The sequence below is a fragment of the Eschrichtius robustus genome, chromosome 16 (assembly GCF_028021215.1).
Source record: "Eschrichtius robustus isolate mEscRob2 chromosome 16, mEscRob2.pri, whole genome shotgun sequence".
NCBI classification, from domain to species: Eukaryota; Metazoa; Chordata; class Mammalia; order Artiodactyla; family Eschrichtiidae; genus Eschrichtius; species Eschrichtius robustus.
The window spans coordinates 73,551,106-73,567,546 of NC_090839.1; the positions used below are offsets into that span (position 1 = coordinate 73,551,106).

Here is a 16,441-nt window from a genome sequence, read left to right on the forward strand (position 1 = left end):
TCTGCAACACCTGTCATCCTCCCTCCCCCCCAGGGATGCTGCATACAGTTGTTCAAGTTGTGCACTGCACAACCCTAGAGGGGACACAATTCACATCTTAGGCATCATAGATATGTATATTTGTTATGCCAGTTTTTTAAACATGGAAGTAAAATAGTCTTAGGGAAGAAGAGGCTTCTAATTTTTAAAAAGTTGCTTAGATGGGCTAGGGATGGCCCTGCTTTCTCCACTTCTCTTGTTTTGGTCTCTTTGGTGAATGGGAAGAACTGGTGGTGGGAAGAAGCTACAGCAGACCTTGGCTCCAAGATCTGATCTATCATCTCCCCACAGGTGGGTGCATCCTTGTTTGCCAGCAATGTTGGAAGTGGACATTTCATTGGCCTGGCAGGGTCAGGTGCTGCTGCGGGCCTTTCTGTAACTGCTTATGAATTTAATGTACGTATGTTACCAGGGCATGGACAGCCCACCCTCTACCCAGTAGGTAGGTCCCGGGGGGGCAGTTGTATGCATGCTCTGCTCTTTTGAAAATAGAGTGGTGCTTTATGAAAAAACAAACAGGAATCATCAAGGGCACCCTTAGTTAACAAAAATCAGTTTGATCTGCAAGTCCCAGGCCTCCCCGTGTTTGTTTGATGGGAGCCCATAAGGCAAATATATGTGTGAAGAAGGCTCAGAATCTCTCCCGTGTGGATGCAGAAGATAGAAGGTTTTGTGGGACTGGAGGGTGTTTCTGTGTATTAGATATCAATTGCCCATGACGAAACTTTGTGATTCAGTGGTTCTTGATCTTTTTGCCACCCCACATATACCCAAGAGATAAGACACACTCTTCTATGTAGCAGGATGATTTTCACTTAGTGGGAAGGGATGCACTTATAAATAGTGATCTTCATCTTCATAATGGCTCACATTTTTTAAGCACTTACTCTGTGCCACAGACTTAAGTACACCACATACATCATCATATTACAGGATTCAATTACAGACTAGAACCAGACTGCCTGGGTTCACATCTGGGCTCTAAAACTTATAAGGTGTGTGACCTTGGGCAAGTTACTAGATCTCTCTGAGCCTCATGTATAAAACAGAGATCATGATGGTACCTGCCATATCGAGTCATTGAGAGGATTAAATGAATTCATGCTTATAAAGTGTGCACAGGAATGCCTGGTATATAGTAAGTGCTCAGTAAGCATCATCTCACTGATTTCCTTCCAACAACCCAGTGGGGGCAGTTACTCCCATTTCACAGGCAAGAAAAATGAGTCTCAGAGACCTGTGTAAACTCTTCCAGCATCACCAGCTACTCATCAGCGTGGCCTGCCTGAACTCACAGGCTTGATTTAACCCCAGCCCAAGGAGGGGAGGGAACACAAGGGGACAAAGGGGGTCACGCAAGGTTTAGGGCACACAACACTGGGAGCCACGAAGAGCTTCTAGTTCCATTCCGCCCCACTTCATCCCTGTGTCCTATTTAAACATGAAAATGTGACAGCCCAGGGAGGGTGAGCTACTCAGTAAGTAAGAGATGGAACCAGAGGCAGGTGAGGCCAGCTTCCATCTGGACACAGGGAAATCCATATTGGCACCGCAATGTGGGCGGGAGCTGAATCCTGATTCTGCTTTCTCCGGCAGGGCTTATTTTCCGTGCTGATGTTGGCCTGGATCTTCCTCCCTATCTACATCGCTGGTCAGGTGAGTCTGAGGGGGGTTGGGGTGCCATGGAATAGGGAGACCCTTTGGGAGGGTCAGCTTTGCATTCCCTCCCTCCCACCAGCATCCTTCCCTCCCTCCTGCCTGTGGACATCCATTATACCAGCGGTCCCCAAACTTTTCTCTTTTTTTAAAATTTATTTATTTATTTATTTTTGGCTGCATTGGGTCTTCGATGCTGCGCACGGGCTTTTCTCCAGCTGCGGCGAGCGGGGGCCGCTCTCCGTTGCAGTGAGTTTGGCACCAGGGACTGGTTTCGTGGAAGGCAGTTTTTCCACGGAAGGGGGCATGGTGGGGATGGGTCAGGCGGTAACGTGAGCGATGGTTCAGGCAGTAATGCGAGCAATGGTCCAGGAGGTAATGCGAGCGATGGGGAGCCACGCGGAGAGGCAGATGAAGCTACGCTGGGTCGGCCGCGGCTCACCTCCGGCTGTGCGGCCCAGTTCCTAATGGGCCTCGGACCGGTACTGGTCCGCGGCCCGGGGGTTGGGGGCCTCTGCGTTAGTCCCTAAGAGGTCCCAGCATTAGTGGGATGATGCACAGCTGAGACAATTAGGGACCCGGTCCTTAGCATTTCCCACCTAGTAATGGACATCAAAGATACATGGGGGGCAGGGGCTTTCGGAAGCTGGAAGAAACGTAGGCTCAAAAAATTGTTTTAAATGCCAAAACACAAATGTAAAAATCACAATCTTTTCTAAATGTTTAAGCCACAACATATTACTGCTTTTAACATACACACACACAGACACAAACACACACACACGATTCAGTGATTATTTTTCTTCCTTTGCACCCAAAACCATAATAATTATTTCTGGCTGATGTGATATGTCAAATTTTTTGTTACAAAATAATGCTGCTTTAGACATTTTGAAAAAAAAAGTAGTTAAAAAAATCACTTCTAGGGACTTCCCTGGCAGTCCAGTGGTTAAGACTCCATGCTTCCAATGCAGGGGGCACAGGTTCGATCCCTGGTGGGGGAACTAGGATCCTACATGCTGTGCTGTGCAGCCAAAAAAGAAAATCAAAAAATAAACTTAGGGGCTTCCCTGGTGGCACAGTGGTTGAGAATCTGCCTGCCAATGCAGGGGACACGGGTTCGAGCCCTGGTCTGGGAAGATCCCACGTGCCGCGGAGCAACTGGGCCCGTGAGCCACAACTACTGAGCCTGCGCGTCTGGAGCCTGTGCTCCGCAACAAGAGAGGCCGCGATGGTGAGAGGCCCGCGCACCGCGATGAAGAGTGGCCCCCGCTTGCCACAATTAGAGAAAGCCCTCCCACAGAAACGAAGATCCAACACAGCCATAAATAAATAAAATTAAAAAAACAAAATAAAATAAAAAATAATCTTAAAAATCACCTGTGATCTTACTGACAGCTTTCTGTCATTCATACCATCTAGACTTAATTCTGTTTTAGACATTCTACTACACAGGGCAAGATCATACAATATCATAGTGTTATTCATCAAGCAATAACTGATTTTAAGTTTTTATTACAGAAATCTAAAAAAATACACAAAGTAGAAAGAACTACTTAATGATCAGAGAAATCATTGAAAAAAAAAATCACTCTGTACCAGAAGTAGTGCAATCTTATGCAAAGGGCAGTGATGTAGGGATAAATAACCTCACTTGGAGATGATACTGAGTCTAAAAGCACGGTTTTTGGTGACCGGGGGCCTGGGTCTGCCCATACCCGCCTGTGATTAGCTCCCACATAGACAAAATCTCTGGGATAGAACAACACTGACTGCGACTGAGGATTTCTGGGCCAAAGCATCAGCAGATATTTCTTGAGCACCTAGTATAGGAAAGAGGAAAGGATGGTGGAGATGCAGGTTAATTCATAGGTAGGGTGGCCAGATGTTCTCAGCTGATGGTTTCCATTTTCTCTGGGAAGTAGAAGACAGTGTCATTTGCTGAATGAGGAAGGAATTTGTGTGGTCGAAGTTTAATGAGAGGCATGAAGAATTGAAATGACTTCTATAGTTTGTAATAGAAAAACCTGTGGGCAACCACAGTATCGCTCATTAAGGGACTGGGCATCTGTACTGTGGATATCATGCTGTGAAAAGGGCTGAAACTGACAGAGTTGTGCTGCTGTGAAAGAATCTCCAAGCTCTGTTGTTCAATAAAAAATTCCTGTGGCTGTAGACATTCTTTGGACAACATCTTATTCAGAGAGAAGATTAAGCCCATATTAGATAATAAATGCCAGAGTGCTGAAAAAAGATTAAAAGCTACCCAATCTATTTTTATTGGGCAATAAAATAAAAACACAGAGAAAAGTGGTAAAACACAAATGTGCAGCTTAACAAACTACTGTAAAATGAACACCCAGATCAAGACACAAAATAGGGACTTCCCTGGTGGTCCAGTGGTTAAGACTCCGTGCTTCCACTGCAGGGGGCACGGGTTCAATCTCAGGTCAGGGAAGTTCCACATGCTGCATGGGGCGGCCAAAAAAAAAAAAAGACACAAAATATAACATTCCCCCACGTGCCTTTAGCAGATCACGATGCCTTCCTTTCACAGTGACTTTCATTGGACTCACTTCTTTACTTTTCTTCACAGTTTCAATTGGGCATACCTAAACAAGATGGTTTAATTGTACTTTTTTGGAATGAAATATACATGGAATTGGGGGGGTTACATTCTTTCCTTGCATGTAGCTGGTGTGTTAATTTCCATTGCTATGTAGTATTCTGTAGTATGACTATACCCCAATATATTTGTCTATTCTTTTGTTCGTGGGCATTTAGGTTGTTCCTAATGTTGGCCTATGATAGACAACGCTGCTGTGAACATTTTTATACGTGTCCTGATGCACATAAACAAGGTTGCTCCTAATGTTAGCCTATGATGGACAATGCTGCTGTGAACATTTTTATACGTGTCCTGATGCATATAAACATGCATTTCTGGAGAAAATCTACCTATAAGTGGAATTTCTGGGTCATTGGATGTGTTTATCTGGCTTTACTAGATATTACCAAACTTCTTCCCAAAGTAGCTCTGTCAGTTTATACTCTCACCAGCAGTGTATGCAAATTCCCTTTGCTCCATTGCTCCACATCCTTGCCAACACTTGGTATTTTCCAACTTTAAAATTCTTGCCATTTTGGTGGGTGTGTTGTAATGTCTCACTGTGCTTTCCTTTTTTTTTTTTTTCTTAAATATTTATTTATTTCTTTATTTTATTTTTGGCTGCATCAGGTCTTAGTTGTGGCACATGGGATCTTCATTGCAGCATGTGGGATCCTCTGCTGTGGTGCACGGGCTCCTCACTGCAGCACATGGGCTTCTCTCTAGTTGTGGTGCATGGGCTCAGTAGTTGCAGCGTGCGGGCTTGGTTGCCCCACAACATGTGGGATCTTAGTTCCCCAACCAGGGGTCCCCTGCATTGGAAGGCAGATTCTTAACCACTGGATCACCAGGGAAGTCCCCCTCACTGTTCTTTCCATTGGCAATTCTGTTTATATATTTTCTGGCCATTTGGATTTTCTCTTTAGGGAAGTAACTTGTCTAGGACTTTTGCCAACTTTTCTATTATGTTATATAGCTTCTTCTTATTGATAGAAGCTCTTTATACATTCTGGAAACAAGCCCTTAGGGTGATTATATGTGTTGCAAATATCTTTTCCCCCCCTACTCTGTGGGGCCCACCCTACTCTCTAACCACCAGTTTACTCCTGTCAGTTCATTCATTTATTTGTTCATTGAAGAAGCATTTATTGAGCTGAATGCCAACTGCATTCCAGGCACTGGTCCAGCAGTTCCTCATCCTCACCAGGTTCTCTACGTCCTCAGCCCATTACAGTGCTTTCCCCTCTTGTTGGAAAGTTTTCCTTTTCCTTTGTGGTTCGGTTAACTCCTATCATCTATCCAAATCCTACTTCAAGCAACTATTCCTCCAGGAAGCCCTTTCTGACCTCTCTGATTAGGTGAAGTCTCCTCCTTCATTGTGTTTGCCATAGTTGCCGTTTTGCATTTGCTTGTGTGATTATTAAATTAATACGCCTCTCCCATTAGACTGTGTGTTTTTCCCACTATACTTTCTCAACATCAGCAGTAGTAACATTTGGGGCAGGATGATTCTTTGTTGTGTGTTTTTATGCATGTGTGAGGGGTGGGGTAGTCTGTTCATTGTAGGATGTTTGCAACATCCCCGATCTCTATCCACTAGATGCCAATAGCACCCCCCAAACCGTGGCAGCTGCAGTGTCTCCCGACATTCCCAAATGTTCCCTGGGGAGGTATGAAATCTCTTCCTTCCATTGAGAGCCACTGCCCCAGACTGTGTGTCTCTCCCATTAGACTGTAAGCTCCAGGAGGGCAAGAACTATCTCTGTTTTCTCCCAGTGTCTAGAATAGTGCCTGATACATAGTAGATATTTGAAAAATATTTGTTGAAATTACTCAGTAGCAGGGTCCATGATTTCAGAAGGAAGTGAAATGAAGGATGAGCTTACACCCAAAAGAAGAGGCACCAATTAGGGACTGAAAGTCTTGGTCAGGTCCCAAAGCCGGGGTCATCAGAGTCAGCAAACGAAAGGGTTGCACTGATGAAAATTTGGGGTATCGGAGGTGAATGGGGTCCTGGAGATGATGAGGTTTGGATGTTGGCCAGAGAAATGGGTTGCTGGAATGGAAATGCCCATCTGTTGGGGTTAAACAAACTAAGACACTGTACAAGACGTCCCAGTGGGCGCTCCTCACTGTCCTTGAAACTGCTTCCAGACTCGGGGGAAGTCTAGAAAGAGGGGAAGACAGTGAAGGAGCTGAATTCTCATTGGCTGCTGGACAGTGTTCCCGGGAGGCTTGGGGTGGGCGGAAGCTGCTATGGCCGGATGGCATGGGTTTCTGAGGAAGAGGGAGGGGTTTTATATGAGGACCGAGTGTGGCTGTCTGGACATGATTCAAGGGAGAGTAAGAGAGATGCTGAAGTTCCCTCACTGCCCTCCACCCCCAGGAGATGAGGGGCCACCAGACCAAGGAACCTGGGCAGTCCTCCCTCAGGGCAGTCGTCATTGGCTGCATTTATTTCCTGTAAACATTCACCCAGCAACACTCAGAGGGTGGTTCCTGTGTTAACAGTCGTTCACCTCTCTGTCTCTGTCTCTCTCAACCTTGCTTGCTGGCAAATTGCCTTCTTAGCTACTTTACGACAAACAGCCTAGGCTCTGCCTCCCATCTGTCAGCTAGCTTCACATTTCTCCCCAGAGTTTGATTTCTAGATACCAGTGCTGCTCGACTTCTGATGACTTTCATGCCTCCTTCCTGTCTTAGCTCATTAGAAACTTCCTGCATGTAGCAGGCTGCGCGGCTCTCTGTAGATCGTAATGGAGGACAACTGATAATAAAAGCTGTCAGCCAGTGATAGGCGTCTCGCTCCACAACAAGACCAGCCGGTGGTTGTCATTCACAGACGAGATAGCGAATCCTCTTGAGGAGCGTCTTCCTTGGTCCACTTATCCGAATGGGCTGAAGTTCTCATGCACTCTCTCTAATTAGCTTTCATACCATCACGAAGAGTGTGTCCATTCAATACGGTTTGATTGAATCTCTCCATGTGCTAGTCCCTGATAGAGTGTCAGAGCTCAGTGCAATGTGCTTCTGGAAAATCCCTGCTGTGTTTGCCTTGCAGCCAATCAGAGGGTTGAGGCAAGCCGCTCGTGAGGGTCAGAATCCCGAATTGCCCTTTTGGGGAGAGGGGGAGGAAAGAGATGCTTCTTTTCTTTTTTTAAATTTTAAGGTGTCTGTTTATTCCTAGAGTTCAAATTTTTTGGCCAATATTTTATTATGAAAAAAATTTCAAACCTACATCAGTGTTGAAATAATTTTACACTGGACACCCTTATAGTCTTGAATACTGTACCCAGGCTCTACTATTAACAACTTACCATTCTTGAATCAAGTCTGGCCATCCAGTCTCTCCCAGTCTCCACTCCCAGCTTCTTCTGCCTTCACAATCTGACCTTGGGATGGATGGTTTGCCATTTATCAGCTGATGGTCGGGTACCCATTAGTCTACTCCCTGGGTTAGACTAAGGAACACCCAAGCGGCAACAGCCTGGACGAGGGGCTGCAAACATAATCATTACTCTGTCTTTTCCCATCCAACATCCGGGACCTCATGGAAGAACAGTTGTGCATTTGAGGTTCCATTGTCTAGACATGGCATTGTCTCAACCCCCAAGTCTGTGGGTACAGTGAGGAGACTGGGCAAGGACATGCTATCCCCGAAGAAAAGTGCCACCCAAATAATGGTTCTCCTCAGTATGGCTCAACCCCTGGGGTACCCTATATGGTAATGGCACCTAGCTTTGGCCCACCCATCTGGACCTAATTCAGTGCTTCCCTGGTTTCTCTGCTGTCTCTGGATTCTCTGCTCCTGGTAACGTGACTGAAGGGTTACATGAGAGCAACTTCCCCAAAGGTTAGAACATGGACAAATGGAGATGCTTGAGATGAGTTTAGGTGTTAGACATGGAGCCAACTACACTGAATCATCTGGCGAACTTATTTCCTCTTCCATCATCTTTCAATGAGCTCAAGGGTAAAGTCGCATGTTGGTGTTAGTGAGCATTTAACACCTGTTCAACACTTTTCCTGACAACTTCTTTTTTGTTTTTGTAAAAGAAAGAATGAGTAGGCTCTGGGCCCAGGGTTTTTGGTGTGCAAGAGGAAGTTGCCAGGAAAGAATAGAACATGAATGAGTGATTTTATTATCCATGTGTATATTTTTGCTGGTTCCCTTAAGTTTAGGATTGATTTTTCATCTACAGTGGTGATTTGAAGTTTTCTTTTTAGATAAGTTTACTTCAATATAAACATGAGTTGGTTTAAAGAAAAACATTAAGTTTTATAATAGTAACATCTATATTAATAAGTTTTATGTAATAACATTAATAACACAGGAGAGGGCAAAAATTGGGGTGGCGTATACATTTGGGATATATGATAGTTGGATACATAACTCTGCACAGAACCCCGGTCCATCCTCACCCCACCCCTTTGTTCCCATTTTCTCCTCTCTTTTAAGTCTCCCATTGAGAATCCCAAGAAGACCATCTGTGCTTCTGAGTTTGGGGAGAAGGGGGGAGGGGGAAGAAGGGCTGTTGAGTGGCAAAATCTCAACTCTGGTCCCCAGGTCACCACGATGCCAGAATACCTAAGGAAACGCTTTGGCGGCAACAGGATCCCCATCATCCTGGCTGTGCTCTACCTGTTTATCTACATCTTCACCAAGATCTCGGTAAGGTGGGGACACAGCCTGGTGAGAAGCTCAGCTGGTGGTGTCCCTCCCCATCCACTTTCTCCTCCTATTGAGGAAGCTTCTGGGAGGTTCAAGGAAGATGGGAGGGGTGGGGGCAAAGGCTCAGCAGGGGCAGAGGAAGTATGGGAAAAAGGTAGAGGAAAGGACTCCTCCCCCTTCTCCTGCCAAAGCTTCTTCAGCAACATCTTGGGATGGTGCCCATCACTGAATGGGACTCGGAGAGCCCTCAGGTGGGTCTGTCATCTTCTTCCTGGGATCAGGCAGTTATCAACTATTAATCATATGTGCTGATGGCCCACTGAGCCTGCCCCACCCTGACGTTTGGATGGGCAGATCTTCTGGAAAGCAGCCAAGAGCAGATGCTTTGCAACCTCCAGTACATGCTGCTCAGCCTGACTCACACTGATGCCCTCTTCTCTTCCATCTGGAGCTGGGGGGAACCTTGTCCTATGTGGGGGAGCGGGGGTGGGCAGAGGAATTCCATTCAATTCAAACAACAATAACTGACTCTGTGTCAGCTCCAGATGTGAAAGGCAGAAGGGCAATGCTCGCTCTCATTCTGGTAGGAAGCTACAGATGTGGGGAAACCTTCCCAAGGAAAGTTACATCTGAGGAGGATGTAGAGAAAAGGGGATTGGCATTCCAGAGGGCTGGACAGAATAAGGGAAACAGGGTGTATTTCAGTGTGTCTGGAGAACTGGGAGCATGAAGTGAGTAAAGAAAATGAGGTCAAGTGGCAGGCAAACCATGAAGGGCCTGGTATACAGCTCTAACTTATTTGGACATTATCTTGGGGGCAGTAGGGAGCTACTGAAGAGTTTTGATGAGGATGAGATGATCATGATGGTATTTGATAAAGGCTGCAGTGTGGAGGATGGAGAGTAGGCAGATCAAGAATAGAAGCAGGAAGACGACTGAGGAGCTTGTATTAGCCCAGTGAAGGGGTCTCAAACATAATCACCTGCAGGGCTCCCGTTTGAGACCCCTGATCTAGGAAGAGATGAAGAAAAGACATCATATGATGTTTCTGTGTTTGCCAGAATCAAGGCTAGGGCCTGAGCCTGGGGAAACTGTGCTAAAACGTCCATTCATTCATTCACCCATCAACTTCATGTCTCTCCAGGTAGACATGTATGCAGGTGCCATCTTCATTCAGCAGTCTTTGCACCTAAATCTGTACCTGGCCATAGTTGGGCTGCTGGCCATCACAGCTCTATACACTGTTGCAGGTACGACTGAACAAGGGGTGATTCTGGGAGAGGTGGTGGGCAGGGGCTGTGGGCCACCCTGTCTTTTCCTGGCTCGTCTTCTGATGTTCCAGTGTGCTAAGACCATGTCTTCATGAACCCTCAATCCATCACCCCAGATAATATGATTTCTCTTGGTCATTGTCCAAAGGAAGAGGGATGCCTGATAGAAGGGAGGATTTAAAAAGGTACCATAACTGCATAAAGCTATTTTCCATTTATTTATTCAAGAACTATTCATTAGAACCTACTAACTGCTGAGCATGTGTATTCACACGCACTATACAAAGCTAGACCATAAACCACTGCAATTCTGGAGCCTGAGGCCGGGGAGCCTCAACTTTCCCCCTCAGACTTGCATCCCAGAAGAGTGGCTGGTGGAGTGCAGCACCTGGACATGTATCTGCTTTTGAATATTCACCTTCTCATCTTCTGTTCCAGTTTCATCCTTCTCTGTCTCCTCTTGGTGTAATTCATTCCACAAATTCTGTATCTATATCTATCTATGTATCACCTACTATATGCCAGGCATCGTGCTAGGAAATGGGGCATAGCAGTGAACAAGATAGACAAAATCTCTCTCTTTTTTTTTTTTTGGCCGCACAGCTTGTGGGATCTTAGTTCCCCCACCAGGGATTGAACCCGAGCCCACCCAGGCATTGAAAGCGTCCAGTCCTAACCACTGGACCACCAGGGAATTCCCATGACAGAAAAAAATCTTTACTCCAAAGGAACTTACATTCTAGTGGGGCTGGGGAGACAGACAATGAACAAGGAAGCCAGTAAGTGATGTCAGAGTGTACTGTTATTACGAGATGGGGAATAATGGTGGGAGGATTCTTTTCCATCCAACGTTCAGGCAAGGCCTCTCTAAGGTGACATGTGGACCAGATTTAAATGAGATAAAGGGAAGACTCTGGCATGAGAACCCGTGTTGTTTGTTTGAGGAATAGCAAGGGGGTCAGGGTGGCTGAAGGTGAGTGAGCACATGTGTTGAGGCTGAGTCTTGTCCAGCTCCGGGGGAGGCCACTCATACAAGCTGGAGTGACAGTGTTGACGCCGGCATCGTGCTGTGCCGCAGCCCTGATGGGAGGAGAAAGGAGTGGAGGAAAGGGCAGGCACCGGAGCCTCGAAGGAAATCAGATGAGCCTGGATTTAGTCCCAAATGCCGTGGAACACCACTGGAGGCTCTAGACAGAAGAGTGACCAGTTCTCAGAAATTCAAAAGCCCGCTGATGCAGAAAGATCTGGGCTGAGTTTTCAGCGCTAACAGAAGCCACGTGTCTGGGGCACAGGGAAAGGAAAGATTTAGTCGCAATTGCCAATCTATCTCTCTGTTTCCTTGTTTGGGGGTGTCTCCCCCATTAGGCTAGAAGCTCCGGGGAGACAGGCAACATGCTGTTTTGTTTGCCTCTGTATCCCTACCACGTAGAACTAGGTTGGGCTCACCAGATGTTTGGTGAGTGATTGAATAAAATACTAGCTGCAGTGCCTGGTAAGTGATAAATGCCCAATTAAACATTAGTATAGAAACGTGGGTGGGTTTCAGTGGTACCAATCTTCAGGATCTCACCACACTCAGGCTGACTAATTGCCTGAATGGAGCCAGCAGAGAATTGGGGCTAGATGCTAAGCCAGTTCTCTCTCCATTTGTGAGATGACCCTATTCCTGGGGCAAAGAAGGAGGAATCACAGAACAACACACCCACATGAATGTTTGTTTGGTTTTTTTTAGTGTACTGTGACTTTTCCCATGAGTAAATATGTTCATGTCAGATAAGTGTCCCTTCTCTGTAGGGAAAGAGGAAGGAGAAAAGGATAGGGAAGAGACTGGAAAGGTTGTTTTGTCCAGATGCTGATGGATTTGCTACCATGATTGTCATTACAAAGATTTTTCTAGGTGGCGAGACCAATAAGAATCCACTGAGGCCAACCACTGCGACCCTCTTTGGGAAGCCTATTAGACTCTGAATACCTAGTACTCACATCCTTTTTCCAATGTTAAAATAAAGGTCTTCAGAACTTGGGGACCATGGCCCAAGCATCACTTCCCATGTCAGTTAGAAATTACTGTGTAACTAACCACCTACCCCCCCATTAGGGAGTTAATGGTTTATTTCTGCCGACAATTCATTCCATGCGTTGCCTGGGTGGTTTTTCTGCTGTTCTCACCTGGCTCGGTTGAATTATATTAGTTAGATGGTACCTGGAACAGCTGGGTGGAACAAAATGGTCTCACTCAGGTGGCTGGTGGTTAGCTTGGCTGTCAGCTGGGCTTTCCTTCCAGGCGGCCCATCATGCTCCATGAGGCTAGACTGGGCTTCTTAAAGAAGCATAGTGTTCTCGGGGCAACACAAGAACAAGAGCAGGAACTGCAGGCCTCTTGAGGACCAGACTTGGAGCTGCACAACATCACTTCCACCGTATCTATTGGTTAAAGCAAGTCATTCAGCCAAACCATATTTAAGAAGAAGAGAAATCAACTTCACCTCAACATGAAAGGAGCAGCAAAGCCACATTACAAAATGGGCAGGCACCTGGGAAGGAGATATTGTGGCCATCTTTGCAAACAATCAACACTAGGAACTCTCCCCCGTCAGGTCTTGAAATTCCAAGTTCCCTCTGCCACCCAGAGTAACTCCTCTCCACCAGAGTACCTGACCCTCACTTCAGTGCTCATCTTCCCACTAGGTGGCCTGGCTGCTGTGATCTACACGGATGCTCTACAGACTCTGATCATGCTTGTAGGAGCGCTCACCCTGATGGGCTACAGTAAGTGGGGTCCCAGGGTCATTTGGGTGGATGACAGCACCTCTCTCAAGCATGGACATCTGCTTTCATCACTGTTTCAAACCCAGCTGGGGATTCCTGCTTGAGGCATGGTAATTTTAGCTGGAAGAGAACTGTGCATATCATGGAAACTTACTGTTTTTTAAGGAAAAGTTAATAGATCCTCCTATGTTGACATGGATAAATAATTAAATAAACAAATAAAAGGGGGCAAAAGGAAAACTCTTCCTTACAGGAAAATTCCAATTAATAAATGAAGACAGACTGAGGGAAATAGAATATCACTATTAGAACGCCACAGTCATAATTACTACAGACAAGATCCAATGATAAATGCTGCAGTCAGCGCATGAAAGTTTATGAAGAAATAAGATATTTGCTTGGTCTCAAAGTATCACGTCCAAAATATTTATTAACTACAAAGGTCAATATAGCCACCTTACAGTGGAGACACATGGCACGTGCCACTGTAACTAAGCGATCGAGGCATATTAACTGGTATTACAGTAATCAGACGTACCAATATGTAGCTCCCGATATGGTACACTGAGAAGGACACAGCATCACCTCTGTGCCATTCTTGCCAAAATATATAACCTCAACTTCATCGTAAATAAACATCAGGCAAACCCAAATTGAGGGACATTTTACACACTACAATGACCAGTATTCTTCAAAAGTATCAAGGACATGAAAAATAAGGAAAGACTGAGGAACTACAGAGAGAGGAGGAAACATAAATAAACACAATGTGGGATCCTGGATTGGATCCCAGAAGAGAAAAAGAACATTAGTGGTGCAAATTGAACAGCCCGTACTGTAGTTAATAGTAAGGCACCAATGTTAATTTCTTAGTTTCTGTAACTGTACTTTGCTTATGTAAGACAGTAACGCTAGGTGAAGGTGTATGGGAACTCTCTGTACTACTTATACAACTAACTCTTCTGTATGTCTATAATTATCTCAAAATTAAAAGTTTATAAACGAGTACCTATTAAAACACTTGTGATCCAGATGTTTTATCATTTAATGCTCATAACAACCCAATGATATCAGTATTATTTTTACCCCTTTTGTTGGATGAGAAAATTAAGGCACCAACTGTTAGCTCAAGGTCACAAAGCTAGAATTCAAAGAAAGGATTCAAACCCAGTCAGATTGACTTCAGATCTCATACCCTTCCTTCCCCATCATACGCCCTGGTGATAATAGTGGGAAGATAATGTGGTAATAACTTTTGTGGGAAGAGTCTAAGAGCAGGAGGCAAAGAGTATAGGCAAGAATTTTTACCTTAACATTGTGCCTTTCTGCACAGTTTGAATGTTTGCATGTGTCACTTCTACCTTTCAAACAAAAATTCATGGAATAATAAATTAGTTTCACAACAAGAACAGCAACAAGACTTGTTTATTATTAACTTTAACAGGAAATGTTTTGGACCGTCATGTAGAAGAAAAACTTCACTGGTATATATAAAGAGGAAATACAAATGAGTAATAAATATATAAAGGACACATGTCCGGCCTCACTAGATAAATGTTTGGTGTAGTTGCTATCATAAATAGCAAAACTTTGAACCTCCCAGTGCCACACAAATGACTCACAACACTTTCAGGTTTTAGAGGCAAGAGAGCCCAAAGATAGATCTTGACATGGTCTGTTATTGTTAGCCAAACTTCCTGATCTTTCTCCCTAAAAGTATGGGGTCTCAATGAGGAAGTTCCATTACTTAATTCATTACAATCAGTCAGGAGAGAGATTACAGATCAACCTTCAACAACCTTCATCATTCTGCTATATGTAGTAGACTTTCTCCCAAGGTATCTGCAGGTTTTTAAGTGTGGAAAATTGATTGACCATATATGCATGGTTTTCTTTATTTCTTTCTTCCTTCCTTTCTTTCTTTCTTTCTTCCTTCTCTTCTTTCTTTCTTTCTTTCATTCTTTCTTTCATCATGAAGCTTATTTTTAAAATTTTTTTAAATTAATTTTTATTGGAGTATAGTTGATTTACAATGTTATGTTAGTTTCTGCTGTACAGCAAAGTCAGTCAGTTATACATATACATATATCCACTCTTTTTTAGGTTCTTTTCCCATGTAGGTCATTATAGAGTATTGAGTAGAGTTCCCATTACGTTCTTATTAATCTATTTTATATATAGTAGTGTGTATATGTCAATCCCAATCGCCTGGTTTATCATGGTTTTATTTCTGCACTCTTAATTCTGTTCCATGATCTATATGACTGTTTTTGTCCTAATACCATACTGTTTTGAATACTATAGCTTTGTAGTTCAAAATACTATAGTTCAAAATCAGGAAATGTGATGCCTCCAGCTTTGTTCTTCTTTCTCAAGATTGCTTTGGATACTCAGGGTCTTTCGTGGTTCCGTGTGAATGTTAGGATTGTTTTTTTTCTGTTTCTGTGAAAAATGCCATTGGAATTTTGATAGGGATTGCATTGCATCTGTAGATCACATTGGGTAGTATGGACATTTTAACAATATTAATCTTCCAGTCCATTAACACAGAATATCTGTCCATTTATTAGTGTTTTCTTCGATTTCTTTCATCACTGTTATTTATATCAATAGTTTTCAATGTACAGATCTTTCACTTCCACGAATATAACTATTTGTGCTATTATGCTTTTATTTAGTCATATATTGTTTATTTTCTCAACAAAACTCAAGGATTATAGTTTGGGTTAAGAAAATTAAACTTTATATAATTTTTCACTTTATATAATTTTTCAGGTGGCACACATAAAACAACGTAATGTGAAAAGCATTAAACAGAGGGAAAAGTCATTTTATATTAAAAAAAGCAAACTTACAATGAAGATATAACTTTTATGTGTTAAATAACTTTGCAGCAAGATTCACAAAGCAAAAGTTGTTATAAATAAAATAAACTGATAGAAACCAAAATAGTACCAAAAATTTTAACACATGACAGAACAAGAAGCCAAAACATAAATAAGCTTTTGGGAGTTATAATTATATAAATGAATAAACATTCTCATAATAGTGAGTATACTTTTTCCCCAGCATCATAGAACCGTCTACAAAAATGAATCATTGAAAAACTAACTAAATTTTGCAAAAATATTCATGTAAATATTGTTCAGATTATAATATTTTACCTATACAAAACAAAGAAAATTTCAATTCACTAGGAAAAAGTATAAATTTAAAAAATCGAATTACTTAGAAAAGCAGTCTCCTTAATGGTGCTTGGTCAAAGAGGAAATAAAAACTGCAATTACAGACTTTAGAAAAGATGATGAGCACATTACATTTCACCCCTAATGGTGAAATCAAAGCTGTACTCCTAGAAAAACATTTACATTCATGAATATGAAAGTCCAATCCAGTGAATTAGAAAAAACTACAGAATGAATTACT

The 16,441-nt window shown here is 43.5% G+C and overlaps 1 protein-coding gene across 5 annotated transcripts in view; it reads left to right on the forward strand.

Annotated features, from left to right (window-relative positions):
- SLC5A11 (solute carrier family 5 member 11) overlaps positions 1 to 16,441 on the forward strand; it is a 53,368-nt gene that overhangs the window by 18,802 nt on the left and 18,125 nt on the right. For 4 of the 5 annotated variants that reach the window (XM_068524020.1, XM_068524021.1, XM_068524022.1 and 1 more), the window contains exons 4-8: positions 331 to 435; positions 1,636 to 1,695; positions 8,871 to 8,975; positions 10,120 to 10,225; positions 12,935 to 13,015. In XM_068524020.1, coding sequence (XP_068380121.1) covers positions 331 to 435; positions 1,636 to 1,695; positions 8,871 to 8,975; positions 10,120 to 10,225; positions 12,935 to 13,015 — 457 coding nt within the window. Of the gene's footprint in view, positions 1 to 330; positions 482 to 1,635; positions 1,696 to 8,870; positions 8,976 to 10,119; positions 10,226 to 12,934; positions 13,016 to 16,441 lie in introns of those variants that run through there. The other variant, XM_068524024.1, reaches the window with a different exon arrangement.